Raw genomic sequence first — 16105 nt, forward strand, 5'->3', positions numbered from 1 at the left:
CGGTTTGAAACCGCTTTAACTCTCCTGGTTCCATCCTATGGAATCCTGGGATTTGTAGTTTGTTGTGGCATGAGAGCTCTCTGGCAGAGAAGGCTACGTGTCCAAAGGTAAAATCCCAGGATTCCATAGCACTGAGCGGTTAAAGCGGTGTCAAAGTGCCTTATTTCTATAGTGTGGATGCAGCCTTCTTGGGAAAGTGGCAGATGCTGGGGAAAAGAGGAGGAATGCAGAAGGAAAGGAGGACGGAGGGACAGACAGACGGAGGGCCACCTGCAGCTGGACTGGCCTCCCTGAGCGGTCAAGACCTGAGCTGGGTTGTGGATGATGGGCACTCTTAATATCAATATTAAAATCTTTCTCTATTGATTGTAATTAAGGAGGGGATCAGGTTCCTCCTTTCAGTAGCATCAGGAAAATGTTTAGGTGTTATTAAGGTTTGGAAGTCCTGTCTGGGGACTTTTTGTGTTCTCACAGCCATCAGGTGCCATCAGCAAAACCTTTCTTTAGGATCAGAAATCGTTTTTGGGGTCCCTTCTGACTTTGGGGCCGTTTCATCCTCCATTTTGCGTTCCCTGAAGGCCTCAAACTGCCAACTGCCAAGCGCTGAGGGAGAGGCGGCCATTTTGTGTTCCAGGGGCCATTTTCTTCTGCTTGTGACTGTGGGGAATAATGTTCCAGAACCTTCTCTGAGGCCTCCTCAGTTGAACCGAGACACTCCTCTTTCTCTCCCTGAGACTCCAGAGTCAGAAGGAGGCCAGGCTCCTTGGGCCAAAAGGAAGGAAGTGTGTCCCTTTGTGTCTATGGCCCTCTATTTTGGGGCGAAGGAAGGAAGGAAGGAAGGAAGGAAGGAAGGAAGGAAGGAAGGAAGGGGCCTGTGGGGTCTGAGGAAGGACAGGCAGGGACTCAGGGCCAGTGGGGAGGCTGGGCTTTGGGGGCTGGGAGAGAGAGGTGGGAAAGAGACCCTCCCTTTGGGCCCTAGCTGGGGAGGAGCCACCAGTCCTTGCCTCCCTCTTTGGGAAAGGAGACCCCCTCAGCCCCCTGGACCCACTCCTGCCACTCATTCCTAGAATGGCTGGGACTCAGAGGACTTTCCCAGGCATTGTCACCTTCTGCCCTCCATGGCCATTGGCACTGACCTTTCCCCATTGCCTTCCCTCCCTCAGCCCTTGGACCTCCGCCTCCTTCGCACTCAGAGCAACCCTTCTCTACGGCTGAGGAGACGGCCTCTGACCCAGGGAAGCTCTGGCCATAAAGGACTGCAGAAGAGGCCTTTCTGGGGCTGCAGGAATCAGGGTCTTTGTACTGAAGGTAGGCCTTTTTCCCTGGAGCTGGAAGAGGACCTTTGTTTAAATGTTTCAGCCCAGGATTGTGTGGAAAGGTTGCAGCTGAGCGAGTGAGCCATTGGGAGAATGAGGAACCACCAGGCCAGACAGAACCATCTATTCTCCAGTGTTGCTCCAGGTGGAATCAGGCTACAACTGGCCATTCAGTGAACACAGGTCCGACCATAGAATTGTGGAAGCAATCCCACATGGCCATTCCATGCCTAGTGAGAGTGTTGGGTGTGAGGTATTGAAGAAGCATCCAGCTGTGTTTATGTAGTGAGAAGCAAAATGAAGACATCTTCCTCTGAGGGCCACTGGGGAGGTCAGGAGGTTTCAACAAACGATACACTCATTTCACATCTAGCTATGTAGACATAACTGTATCGGAGGCACTGCGCTTCAGTGGTTCCGTTCCTACCTCTCGGGTAGATTCCAGATGGTGCAGCTGGGGGACCTTTGCTCCGATAAGAGGGAACTTACATCTGGCGTCCCTCAAGGAGCAATTTTGTCCCCCATGCTATATAACATTTACATGAAACCGCTGGGAGAGATCATCTGGAGACCGGGGCGCGGTGTTATCATGCTGATGACACCCAAATATGTTTCTCTGTGTCTCCGACTGATGCAGTGACTAGGGATGGCATCTCTCCTCTAAATGCCTGTCTGGAGTCGGTAATGGGCTGGATGAGGGAAAACAGACTCAGTCTGAATCCAGAGAAAACGGAAGTACTCATGATAGGTTCTCCAGGCCCGGGAAAGGAGATTTGTCCACCTGTCATGAATGGGGTCATGCTCCCCCTGTACGTCTCAGTTCGCAGTCTGGGAGTGCTTCTGGACTCATCGCCCCACCTTACATCTCAGGTGGATGCGACAGTCAGGAGCACCTGTTACCAGCTTCGGCTGATACGTCAGCTGCAACCCTACCTGGGCCGGGGGGACCTTGAAACGGTGGTACATGCTCTGGTGACCTCTCGGATGGATTTCTGTAATGCGCTCTACATGGGGCAAGCCTTGAACCAAACCTGGAAGCTTCAACTAGTACAGAACATGGCAGCAAGGCTAGTCACTGGATGCTCCAGGACTAGCCACATAACACTTATTTTGCAAGATCTTCACTGGCTGTCCATTCGCTTCTGGGAGCAATACAAGGTGTTGGTTATTACCTATAAAGCCCTAAATGGCTTGGGCCCAGGGTACTTGGAGGACCGCATCTCTCCATATAATCCGTCCCACACTGTCAGGACAGTCGGGAAGCAATTATTAAGGGTTCCTAAAACGAGATACACCTCGTCCTCGTGAAGGCCATTTTCTGTCTCGGCCCTGCAGATTTGGAACTCTCTTCCCAACGAGCTCCGCTCTGTTACTTCCCTTGACCTGTTTAGGAAGAAACTTAAGACCTGTCTCTTCTAACAGGCTTTCCCCCATGTGTCTTGACATCTGTTCCCCATCATATATGCTGCTTTCCAGCTAGTTCTGTTTTTTGGCTATGGTTTGTATTTCTGTGGTTTTATTGTTTTTAATTCTGGAAAGTTTTATGATGTTTATATACTGTTGTTCAAAATTGTATAATGTTTTATATCCTTGTTGTAACCTGCTTTGATCTCCCTTGGAAAAGTGGGTATAAATAAACAGTATTATTATTATTATTATTATTATTATTATTATTATTATTACCAAAGCCCTCTCCAATTACTCATCCCCTAATCCCCCACCATTCTTTGAAAGCATGGAGTATCTGGTGTGTAGGGGAGCTGCAGTGAATCTATGCTAGGTCCAGGAGGCTTTGTTTGTTGCCGAGGGAGGAAGGGGATGCCCACCTCTGCATCGGCCCAAAGGAGGGATATGTCACCTGCGTATGTCACCAGCAGGATACTGTTCTCTGTGTCTTTGAGTGCTGCAGGGTTTCTTGCCAAGCCAATCCTAACCCTGGTGCCTTTTCTCAGGAACTCCATCTCGGCCTCCTTGTACACGCCTTTGGGGCCTCTCTTGCTGGAAGTGACCCAAGTACAGGGCCACCAGGACCCCCTGCCCACCTGATGGCCGACACAGAGGCCAAGCGGAGGGAGTTGGGCTCTAACAGAAAGAGGATGCTGAGGTACAACAGCTCTTTGGTGAGTCGCTATCCTATTAGCTTCATCTGTGTCACTGCTGGGCCAATTTATGAAAGGAAGCAAATAAAATACTGTCTGAGTTTGGCAGAGAGAGTCCTGGTTAATCCTCTGTCACCCCACTTCTTCAGGGGCTTTTAAAAATGTCCCAGTTGGTCTCTCCTCCTCCCACTTTCCCCCTTCTCAGCTCACTTCAGTTCCTGAGTGCACTTGAGTTTGCAGCCCATCAACTCAAAATTAGGGAGAGGAGAGGAAAGAAAGAGACAGGATATGGCCCTTCCCAGGAGGCTGAAGCAGAAGCAAACTGCTGTGCCGTTCCTAGCTTGTGTGATCTTCTTCATAAACAACTTTAGCCATCTTCACTGCCTTCTGGGTTGCTTGTCCACATGTGTCTTGCTTTTCTCATCTATGAAATGTTGGGGGCTATGGAAGAACATCTCTGGATCTAAATATGGGGAGGGCCCAATGGCCCTCAACCCCAGAGTGCTCCCCAGAACTGTTATTAAAAATGATGTTTGCCTCTCAAATGTGGCAAGAAATGTCTAAATGCACCATAATTCTTTGGTGGCTAAATGTACTGTATGTGTTGGGATAGTCAGTATCCTAATCCATCCTCAATATCCCAGCCATGGCCTAAATTATATTGTTTATTATATTGTATATTATATTGAAAAGATTCAAGGCAAAGTTTATTTCCTGGACTGAATTCTAAAGTGATCAAATAATATTTGGATGCACCATGTGCTTTCCTCCCCTTTTGCTTAGTCACTCTGTGGATGAGGGCTATTTTCTGTTGCAGGTGACCTTTGCGGATGTGGCAGTATATTTCACTGAAGAGGAATGGAAACGGATGACGAAGAAGCAGAGACTTATGTACAACTATGTGATGATTGAGAATTATGAGAATGTGGCCTCTGTGGGTAAGGAAGCTGAATTCATTGCCCTTACTATGAAGACTGAGGTCCCTTTCATAATACATTATCATTGTACTATGATTCCACTTTAGAATCATAGAATCATAGAGCTGGAATATACCACAAGGACAATCTGGTTGAACCCCTTGCCATGCAGGAATACACATTGAAAGCATCCCTGCCAGATACCACCCAGCCTTTGTTTAAAAACCTTCAAAGACCTTTAAAACCCTTCAAAGATGGAGTGCTTTAGAAAATAATAATAATAATAATAATAATAATAATAATAATAATAATAACCATAATGAGACGCCACCATGCTCTGAGGGAGTATATTCCACTGTTGAATAGCTCTTACTGTCTGGAAGTTCCTCCTAATGTTTAGGTTGAACCTCTTTTCCTGTGCCTTGCTTCCATTGTTCTGTCCTTTTTGAATTGTGGTGCCCAGAACTGGACACAATATTCCATGTGGGCTCTGACCAAAGCAGAATAGAGTGGAACTATTACTTCCCTTGATCTAGACACTATACTTCTATTGATGCAGCCTAAAATTGCATTGGCCTTGTTAGCTGCTTCAGTGCACTGTTGATTCATGTTCAACTTGTGGTCTACTTGGACTCCCAGATCCCTTTCACATGTATTCTCATTCAGCCAGGTGTCACCCATCTTATATCTGTGCATTTCATTTTTCTGCCCTCAGTGCAGTACCTTACATTTCTCTGTGTTGAAATTCATTTTTTTAGCATTGGCCTATCTTTCTAGTCTATTCAAGTTCTTTTGAAGTTTGATCCAGTTCTAAGGGGTATTAGCTACTCCTTCTAATTTGGTGTCATCAGCAAATTTGATAAGTATACCCTCAATTCTGTCATCCAAGTCATTGATAAATATGTTGAATAGCACTGGGTCCAGGACAGAACCCTGTGGGACCCCACTGATCACTTCTCTGCAGGATGAAAAGGAGCCATTATTGAGCACCCTTTGGGTTCGGCCAGTCAACCAATTACAAATCCATGTAACCAAGTGTTCAAAAAGGTTTAAATCACTTTAGAATATTTCCTGGGGCGGGGGGGGGGGGGGAGATGGTCTGAAACCAAATTGAATGCAATGGGTCCTTGGTGCAAATATCTCAGACAAAAATCATTAGCACATAGAATCTCGGATCCTTCTTGGTTCCGAATTTCAATTGTGTTCAAAATCCAGTGTAGACTACAATCTGAGAGTGACGCTCCCAGATGCAGCTCAGCAATAACATAGCAAAGTACGGAAGTAAATAGCCAGATATATAGGTATTGGCAATGCACTGACCACTTTTCACACTTAAAAATATGTCACAAACACAGTTGTTTTTATCAAAATTCTTGGAGGTTCTCTATCTTGAGTTGCAAAATAATACAAATATTTGCAAGCTCTCCTCTCCGACTTCCATCTTCTTCAACATACCTTGTACAAACAAATCCAATCCACACCAATCCGCATGTGAGCTGCATACTGTATTGGTTGTGAGTCTTCTCCTGGTGCCAAGCAGCATGAAGTGACCTCTGCAGTTAGCTTCCATTATGCATTAGGCTCTGACTCAGGACTCTATGGCAGTCTCAAGGATATGATGCCACCTGTCAATGAAAGTATTTTTGCACATGTTTAATGGAATATTTTTTCAACACTCCTTTCTATGAATATCTCCTTCCAGTGATTCCCTTAAGGTAGACCCCCTCCAATCTCCTCTTTGTTAACTCCTATGAGTAAATATACAATCGTTCCATGGATTTATGGCCATAAGCAGCAGGGTGATGCTTCGGTTACTCACAGAAACTTTCTTAATTTTATCTCTAATAACGAGGGATTAATGAGGGCTAAACCATGGGGTAACACCCTCCTCTCTTAACTCTGATTTTCAGTCTCATCTGTGCTTGTCTTTCTTTACAGAAGAACATTTGAGTCATGAGAGAGTCCCCACAGGAAACAAGTCACATAAATGCCAGCATTGTGGGAAACATTTTGCTTACAAGTCAATCCTTGTCCTGCATCAGAGAGTCCACACAGGAGAGAAGCCATACAAATGCCAGCATTGTGCCAAACGTTTTGCTAGGAAGTCACACCTAGTGATACATCAGAGAGTCCACACAGGAGAGAAGCCATACAAATGCCAGCATTGTGGGAAATGTTTTTCTTCAAAGTCAGTCCAAGTGATCCATCAGAGAGTCCACACAGGAGAGAAGCCATACAAATGCCAGCATTGTGGGAAATGTTGTTCTCAGAAGCCAGACCTAGTGAAGCATCAGAGAGTCCACACAGGAGAGAAGCCATACAAATGCCAGCATTGTGGGAAATGTTTTTATTCAAAGTCAGACCTAGTGAAACATCAGAGAGTCCACACAGGAGAGAAGCCATACAAATGCCAGCATTGTGGGAAATGTTTTTCTCAGAGGTCAAGTCTAGTGACACATCAGAAAGTCCACACAGGAGAGAAGCCACACAAATCCCAACAGTGAACTAATATTCTTTTTGTCAATAAGGAATATAAAAAATATATTTTCATTCAAGTGGTGCTAAGGAAAGGCCTTTGTGATTTTGTTTGTAAGCTTTGTCTATCTATATGTCTATGTTTTAAGGTTGTATTTTGTTAAGTTTGGGTTTTTACTGGTAACAGTATATGTAGATAATTACTTTGGGTTGTAAATTGTGGGTCGTGGTATTGGTTAGGTAGTTGGGGGGCTGGGATTTGTTATATATGAGTTATGGGAATGATAGCTTTTGGAATTTGTGGGATGTTGGCTGAAGAAAGTTGGAGGCCGGTATTAAAAGAAAGGGCTAGTTTGTGGGAACGGCAAAGGGGGCCTTGTTACCTGAGGGGCATAGACTGTGAGAATTGGAGGTGGGGGCTACATTTGGAAGAGTGTGATATTTTAGGTTTGGGGGTTTTAATATATTGTTTGGATTGGAGTGGGCAGTTCTGGATTAAAAACTGAATTTCTATGTTTTCTCAATAAAGTTCTTTGGTATTTCAACACACTGGACTCTTTGATGCACTGAAGTTCTGAATTTGCCCAAACTGAACCTTTCTTCTCTACTCAGTCCTCAGCTCCATTGCCCAGCAGAGGCAAATACACACACAAACATACAGGATACACAGGGGCAGCTATATTTCCAAATCAGAGCCTTCCTTTCCTGACTTTCCCTTCTGAGTCCAGCTCTGCACCTTGGGCTCCATTGCGGTCCCTTCAAAGGAAGAAAGGAGGGAAGGAAGGGGAGGCCGCTGACCCCCCGGCGCATACCTTTCTTTCCTGCAAAGGCCGCCAGCGGAATAAGTAACAGCAGCTTTGCCCTGGCAATCGCTGCGCATGCTGAGGAGGGGCCTTTGGGGGCATCTGTTCATGCGCAGTCTCAGACCCTGAAGCCATTGCTGCCCTCACAGTCTGTTCTGAGGGAGGGAGGAAAGTGGGGAGAACCCTTGTTGATTCAGAGGAATGGCTGGAGCATCTTCTGGGGGACGCTTGGGGGTTATTAGAAGGAAGGAAGCCCCTCTTCTCCCTCCAAAGAAAGGCAGGGGTCCTGCCAGGCCTCCTCTCCCTCTTTCCTTCCCTGCCCCCTCCTCGGGAGATTCCTTAGGGCCCAGGTGTTTGGGGGGTTATTATGTTAAAAGGGGGCAGGGGGGACCCTTGGAGAGAGCTCCCTCCCTCCTGGAAATTGGGGCAGAGGAGAGACCTTTCTGATGCCTCATTTGGAGAAGGGTTTTGTGCCAAATAGAAAGCATCACACAGGATAGGGTTCAATAGCATTGGAAGCAACATTTTTTTTTTTGGGGGGGGGGGGAAGAGAAGTTTTCTCTGGAGTCCTGGGGGACAGGTGTCTGGGGTGGGGGAGAAGAGCTAAAATCTAGGCCAAAGCCAAGAGAAGGGAGACAGAGGACCTCAAAGCTCTGGCAATCCCCTGGCAACCTGGGAACTAGGTTTAGAGGCTCACAGGATCTGGATTGGGCACCCCCCTCACATACTTACCTTTTCCTTCACAACAACCCTGCAGAGGAGGACCAAGAGAGAGACCCACAGCCCGAGAAACACCCCCCCCCCTTTTCTGGGAGCATAGTGAAAGGGCATTAGAGCCCCTTGAAGGGATGTTGTTATTATTATTTATTTATATTCCACCTTTTCTCAAAGGAATCAAAGCGGATTACAGTAATAAAATAACATACAATTTCAGAAATACAATTAAAATTCCAAAACTCCCAACCCTCCCCCCGATTATAAGAAGTATTAATCAACCCCTAAAAAGCTAATAAACAGCAAGAAAATGTAAAACATCCAAAACACAATACAATAAAAAAGTATTTTCGGGCAAGAATTGGATTGTTTTCTGAAGGTGAAAGGGGAGGGCAGGAACGATACATCAATAACAATTTCCATAACAGTAACAATGGCAAGGGTAAGGGTCAGGGGGAGGGGGAGGCATTCAATAGATCTAATCTAGTCTGGAAAGGCTTGCCAAAGAGATCTGTCTTAATAGCCTTCCTAAAGGCTTCCAAGGTGGAAATATGACGGAGCTCATCCGGAGGTCGTTCCAGAGCCTGGGTACAGCTGGTGAGAAGGACCTCTGGGTCACTGCTGAAAGTCTGGTCTTCTTGAGTTGTAGCAGGTTCTTCCCAGAGGACCTGAGTCTCAGGATGGATTGTATGGGAGGAGGCTCTCCCTCAAATAGTCAGGACCCAAGCCATGGAGAGCTTTACGGGTTAAAACCAATACCTTGTATCTTGTCAGGAAACTAAAGGGCAGCCAGTGGAGGGATTTAAGAACCGTTGTAATGTGGGCAGTTCTAGAAGTGCCCATAACCAACTTGGCTGCCATATTCTGTACCAATTGAAGTCTCTGAACTTGGCACAAGGGTAGCCCCATGTAGAGTGAGTTACAGAAGTCTAGCCGAGAGGTGACCAGCGCATGTACTTCTGTTTCAAAGTCTCCCTGCTCTAGGAAGCGGCGCAGTTGGCATATCAGCCGAAGCTGATAACAAGTGCTCCTGACCTTTGCATCCACCTGAGCCATCAGATGATGAACCCAGGAGCACTCCCAAACTGCAGACAGAGCCTTTCAGGGGAAGAGTGACCCCATCCAGAACTGGCTGATATAACTCCATTCCCAGATTAAGGTCCCTCTTACAAGTACCTCCATTTTACCTGGATTCCATTTGACTACGTTGGGATAGCAGGGTGAATGGAAGGGGAGAGAGATATTTGTCAGGCTCCTCATTGCAGCCCCTCTTCCAACACAAAAGGCAGTACTTTGAAAAAGGAACAGCTTGTATTGAAGAAGATACATGCAATAGAAGTGACTTTTTTGTCAGGAATGAAAGTATAAACATATCACTTTTATAACCATATCAATTAACCCCACCCCATTAACCAATAAAGCTAATTAATTGGATAGCCTGTTCCCGCGCAGTGTTTTCCCATCCAGGATTCATGATTAAATATATATATATATATATATATATATAATATGAAACCCCATCAATCCCAATGTAATATGATACCATATGAAAATATAATAAGCATAAACCCATAACAACATAATACAATATAAAACTACCAATAACTCTCTATGTTCCCCGCTCCTTTTACAGAGAACAGTCTTTTAAAATCAAGCCTGTGTTACAAGGATGATTCCCACACATTGCAGTCCTAGCAAAGAAGCACATTCTTTAGCCATGATCTCCCTACTTCTTTATAGTATCTTCTATTAAAGCACATAATAAAACATATTATTTTAACCCACCATAAATACCATCTATCTTAACTCTAATTTAAACCTAAACCTATAACCCTTATGGCATGAATCCCTAAATGAATAAATGAATAAATGCATCAATAAAGGGATTAATGACATATTGTGACTTCAGCCTGGTGCTCCTTGCCTGCAGCAATGCAATGGGACCATTGTGAATTTAGGCTAATGCTGCTTACCTGTAGGTTTGAGATGAGACCATTGCAACTTGATGCTTCTAGCCTGAAACATTGAGACTGGCCCATTGTGATCTCAGGCTGATTCTCATTGCCTGAGAGACCGAGATTGGCCCATTTTGACTTCAGTCTGATGCTCCTTGGATGAAGGATTGAGACGGTACTATTGTGACTTCAGGATGGTGCTCTTTACCTGAAGGACTGAGACTGGCCCTTTGCAACCTCAGGCTGATGCTCCTTTCCTGAAAGATTGAGACCAGAGAACTGTCACTTCAGACTGGTGCTATATACCTGAAGGATTGAGACTGGCCCATTGCGTGTCAGTGTATAAGTGTCCTGTCATAAACATTAAAAATATTAGGGTTTGATTATTAGAGTTAAAGTAGGAGTTATAGTTGTAGTTCATAGTAAGTAGTGTAGAGTGATGGGTTATAGAAAGCATGTAGTGGGAAATGTTAGAAAGACAGATGATTAAGGAGGGCGTTTGGAAAGACGGATGGGGTTGCAGCTGGAGACTGGTTATCAAGTAGGAGTGAAGCTGGCTTGGGACCACCGTTCTTCAAGGTGAGGCTGTCTGGGAGAAGGGAAGGGAAGTATAGACAACCTTGGTATCTATGCAACCTCCGCTTGTGTTGCTTTAGCTTGGGAATTGGGGTCTGGCTTAGGGAGGGGTTGAGCTAGTTCCTTTGGACTTCAGACTTTGCAAAAAGGTGTTAATGGATGTTTCTGCCTGGATTCATCAATAAAGCTTCTTTAGTTTCAAATGGGTTTTATTTTTTGAGCACAGGACTGACTCCAGATCTCACATTGCAACTTCAGGCTGATGCCCTTTGCCTGAGAGATAGAGACTGTCCATTGTGACCTCAGTCTGATGCTCCTTGCCTGAAGCATTGAGACAGGATTCTTGTGATCTCACCCTGAGGTTCCTTGCCAGAAAGACTGAGATGGGACTATTATGACTTCAGGCTCGTGCTCTTTACCAGAAGCATTGAGACTGTTGAAATTGTGATCTCAAGCTGATGCTCCTTGCATGAAGGATTGAGACAGGACTATTGTGACTTCGCAAAGATGCTTCTTTCCTGAAGCATTGAGACTGGCCCACTGTGACTTCAGTCTGATGCTGCTTGCCTGAAAGATGGAGATGGGAATATTGTGACTTAAGGTTGGTGCCTCTTACTTGCAGGAATGAGATGGGACTATTGTCATTTGAGACTGGTGCTTCAAACCTGGAGGATTGATACTGACCCATTATGACCTCAAGCTGACGCTCATTGCCTGAGAGATTGAGACTGGCGCAGTGTAACTTAAGTCTGATGCTCCTTGCCTGAACCATAGAGACTGTCATATTGTGACCTCAGGCTGATGCTCCTTTACTGATGGATTGAGACCAAACTATTGTTAGTTCAGGAAGATGTTCTTTCCTGAAGGATCGAGACTGTCCCATTGTGATCTCAGGCTAATGCTCCTTGCCTGAAGCATTGAGACTGTGCATTCAAGCTGATGCTCCTGGGTTGAAGGATTTAGACTATCCCATTGTGACTTCAGGCTGATGCTTCTTTCCCGAAAGACTGGGGATGGCTCATTGTGACCTCAGGCTGATTCTTGTTGCCTGAAAGGTTGTGACTTCAGGCTGCTCCTTCCTTACCTGAACACATGAGACTGGCCCATTGCTATCTCAGACTGATGCTCCTTTTCTGAAGGACTGACACTAACTCATTGTGACTTTGGGCTGATGTTCCTTCCCTGAAGGATTAAGATGGGCTTATTGACTTCAGGCAGGTGTTCCTTACCTGAAGGATTGAGCCTGCCCCATAGCGACCAAACGGTTGTGATCCTTGTCTGAAGCATTGAGACTGTCCCATTGAGATCTCAGCTTGAGGCACCTTTCCTGAAAGATTGTGACGGGACTATTATGAGTTCAGACTGATGCTCCTTGCCTGAAGGATTGAGACTGGCCCATTGAGATCCTTACCTGAAGCATTGAGATTGTCCCATTGTGATCTCAAAGCCATCCAGTCCAACCTCCTTCTGCCATGAAGAAAATCTCAATCAAAGCATATGTGACAGATGGCCATCCAGACTCTGTTTAAAGGCCTCCAAAGAAGGAGACTCAATCATTCTCTATTGAGGGAGTGTGTTCCACTGTCAAACAGCCCTTTCTGTCAAGAAGTTCCTCCTAATGTTGAGCTGGAATCTCTTTTCCTGGAGCTTGCATCCATTGTTCTGGGTTCTCTTCTCTGGAGCAGCAGAAAACAAGCTAGCTGCCTTCTCAGTATGACATCCCTTCAAATATTTAAACAGGGCTTTCATATCACCTCTTAACCTTCTTTTCTCCAGGCTAAACATCCCCAGCTCCCTAAGTCTCTCCATTGTGGTGGCTCTCCTCTGGACATACTCCAAACTTGTGAATGCTGATCCTGTCCTCTGGGGTATTAGCTACTCCTCCTAGTTTGGCGTCATCTGCAAATTTGATAAACATGTCCTCTATTAAAGCAGGGCTATACAAGTTGTGTCCCACCAAAGGATCAAAAGCAAAAGACTTGACAGAACGGAAATAGAGAGTGATCATATTAATTCCCCAATAACCAAACAAGAGGCAGAAAGAGTAATACAAGATTTAAAAGGAATTAGATCTCCTGGCCCAGATGGATTCATATCTATATTTTATAAAACCTTTAAAAATGAACTGAGTGAGCATTTGACTAAAATTTACAATGAAATATTGGATAATAAAATAATCCCAGAAACATGGAAACTATCTGAAATTATATTAATACTTAAACCCAATAAAGATCCAGCTAATTCTGAGTCTCATAGTCCTATCACATTAAGCAATCAAGATTATAAGATTTTAATGAAAATCCTAGCCAATAGATTAAAAACAATATTTACCTACTTTAATTAAAGAAGAACAATATGGATTTGAGGAAGGCAGATATATTTATGAACCGATAAGGAATATATTTAATATACTACATCATGCCAAAGAATACAAAAATAAATTAGCTTTGATAAAACTAGATGTTTACAAAGCATTTGATTCAATAAATCATGAATATCTATATAAAATCTGTAGGGATTTTGGATTAGGGGAAAGGTTTAGCTAAACCCTCAAAGAAATATATAATGATACAGAAGCACAAATTATTATAAATGGAGATAAATCAAGAAAATCTAAAATGAAAGTGGAGTAAGTCAAAGTTCCCACTTTCCCCTTTATTATTTATATTAGCAATGGAAATGTTTGCAAATATGATTCGGGATCAGAAGAGATAAAGGGATATGAAATAGATAAAGAAGAGATGAAGTTGGATTCATTTGCAGATGATGATCCTCTGATAAAGACACAGAAACCGAATGAAGCTGTAATCAAGTTATTGGAAATATTTCAGACATTTGAAAACATTTCTGGGCGTAATATTAATTAATATTAATTAATATTTAATATGGATAAATCAGAGATAATGTTTATGAATACGAATTGGCCGGAACAAAAAGAAACCCAAATTGTGTCAGGATTGAAATTGGGGATTAAAAATGTGAGATATTTAGGTGTAAATTTACCAATTAAGTTAGATAATATTGGACAAGGTAATTAAAATCAATTATGGGGGGAAATTAATAATCAGATTTCTAAATGGACAAGAAAAAATGGGGAAATGTTAACAAAAATTAGAATGCTTAAAATGATGGTATTACCAAAGATTTTATATTTATTTCAAATGATCCCAGAAATAATTCCTAGTAAAGTTTTAAAGAAAAGGGAAAGGTCAATATTAAAATGGATATCAGGGAACAAAAAAGCCAGGTTATCTAAGGCATTATTATATGAGGATCAAAGTAATGGAGGATGGGGACCTCCATCCCTGGAATGATATTTTGAGGCGGTTCAATGGCTAAGAATGATAGAGGCAGAATAGAACCATGATATAAAGTGGGTTGAATTAGAAAGACAGAGCAATCAAATGGAAAATGTCTCTGTCTTTCAGGGGAAAATATGGGGGGGGGGGGAGGTTTGATATGAATTTTAAACATGAGGAGACTCTGAGGGGCTGCCATTGGCTGGAATCCCTGTCCCTCCCACCATCCCTGGCCCTGATTGGCTGGAATCCCTGTCACTCCCACCATCCCTGGCCCTGATTGGTTGGAATCCTTGTCCCTCCCACCATCCCTGGCCCTGAATGGCTGGAATCCCCGCCCCTCCCTCCATCCCTGGCCCTGATTGGCTGGAATCCCAGTCCCTCCCACAATCCCTGGCCCTGGTTGGCTGGAATCCCCGCCCCTCCCTCCATCCCTGGCCCTGATTGGCTGGAATCCCAGTCCCTCCCACCATCTCTGGCCCTGATTGGCTGGAATCCCCGCCCCTCCCTCCATCCCTGGCCCTGATTGGCTGGAATCCCAGTCCCTCCCTCCATCCCTGGACCTGATTGGCTGGAATCCCCGCCCCTACCTCCATCCCTGGCCCTGATTGTCTAGAATCCCTGTCCCTCCCACAATCCCTGGCCATTTTGTGTTCCAGTGGCCGTTTTGTTCCAGAACCTTCTCTGAGTCTCAGTTGAACAGAGTCTTCTCTTTCTCTCCTGAGGCTCCAGAGAGAGAAGGAGGCCAGGCTCCTTGGGCCAAAAGGAAGAAAGTGTGTCTTTTGTGTCTCTTTTCTGAGAGGTTTTTCTTATTACAAAGCTCTGCTCCTTCTGGGGAACATGGGTTTTAAAAGGGATCAGAAATGGGAGGAGAGTTTTAATACAAGCCTTATTCTTCTTCTTCACAAACATTGGGCTTTGGCTTCTAAGAGGAGGCTAGTCCCCCAAAAAAGGCCAAAAGTGGCTCCTTTGGGAGGTTTTAAAAGTCTCCCCAGTTTCCTTATTAAGAGACTTTCAGGGAAGAAGAAAGGAGGCAGACCAGAATAACCCATATTACCAAGAATGAAACAAACAAACAAACAACAACAACAACAAAGATAAGGATTAGAAACTAAAACAAACTACTTATTTTTTTAAAGGAAATCCATTATTAGGAGGGTAAAAAAAAGGATTGGATGCTTCTACCATTATAAAACCAGCTCACGCTGTATCTGCACTGCAGAAATAACCCAATTCGAAACCGCATTAACTCTCCTGGCTCCATCCTGTGGAATCCTGGGATTTGTAGTTCTTTGTGGCATGAGAGCTCTTTGGCAGAGAAGGCTAAGTGTCCCAAAGATAAAATCCCAGGATTCCATAGCACTGAGTATTTAAAGTGGTTTGAGAGTGCCTTGTTTCTATAGTGCGGATGCAGCCTTCTTGGGAAAGGGGCTGATGCTGGAGAAAATCACTGGAGACCTCTGGAGGTTTCAGCAGATGATTTATTTATTTGTTTATTTATGATGCACCCATTTCACATCTAGCTACAGGGGCATAACCAGGGCCCTCTCCAATTCCCCATCCCCTAATCCCCCTCCACTCTAAGAAGGCATGGAGTATCTGTTGTGTAGGGGAGCTGCAGTGAATCTATGCTAGGTCCAGGGGGCTTTGTTTGGTGCAGAGGGAGGGAGGAAGGGGATGCCCACCTCTGCATCGGCCCAAAGGAGGCATATGTCACCTGCGTATGTCACCAGCAGGATCCTGTTCTCTGTGTCTTTGAATGCTGCAGGGTTTCTTGCCAAGCCAATCCTAACCCTGGTCCCTTTTCTCAGGACCTTCATCTCGGCCTCCTTGTACACGGCTTTGGGCCTTTCTTTCTGGAAGTGACCAAGTGCAAGACCACCAGGACCCCCTGCCCACCTGATGGCCGACACAGAGGCCAAGCGGAGGGAGTTGGGCTCCAAGAGAAAGA

The 16105-nt window shown here is 44.7% G+C and overlaps 1 protein-coding gene across 1 annotated transcript; it reads left to right on the forward strand.

Moving 5' to 3' along the window:
• Positions 1 to 1288: 1288 nt before the first annotated feature.
• LOC149287660 (uncharacterized) lies at positions 1289 to 7456 on the forward strand. Its single transcript, XM_089492509.1, has 4 exons — positions 1289 to 1308; positions 3269 to 3436; positions 4233 to 4353; positions 6271 to 7456. The coding sequence occupies exons 2-4, from the start codon at positions 3362 to 3364 to the stop codon at positions 6834 to 6836; spliced, it is 762 nt and encodes a 253-aa protein (XP_089348635.1). The 5' UTR covers positions 1289 to 1308; positions 3269 to 3361; the 3' UTR covers positions 6837 to 7456.
• Positions 7457 to 16105: the final 8649 nt, after the last annotated feature.

The sequence above is a fragment of the Sceloporus occidentalis genome, unplaced genomic scaffold, assembly GCF_023333645.1.
Source record: "Sceloporus occidentalis isolate IW3139 unplaced genomic scaffold, rSceOcc1.0.p SCAF_57, whole genome shotgun sequence".
Classification (NCBI taxonomy): domain Eukaryota; kingdom Metazoa; phylum Chordata; class Lepidosauria; order Squamata; family Phrynosomatidae; genus Sceloporus; species Sceloporus occidentalis.

Coding starts and splice junctions, on each gene's coding strand:
- LOC149287660 (XM_089492509.1), top strand. CDS start 3,362: ATGGCCGACACAGAGGCCAAGCGGAGGGAGTTGGGCTCTAACAGAAAG. Junction 3,437..4,232: donor TGAGGTACAACAGCTCTTTG/GTGAGTCGCTAT, acceptor TTTCTGTTGCAG/GTGACCTTTGCGGATGTGGC. Junction 4,354..6,270: donor TGAGAATGTGGCCTCTGTGG/GTAAGGAAGCTG, acceptor CTTTCTTTACAG/AAGAACATTTGAGTCATGAG.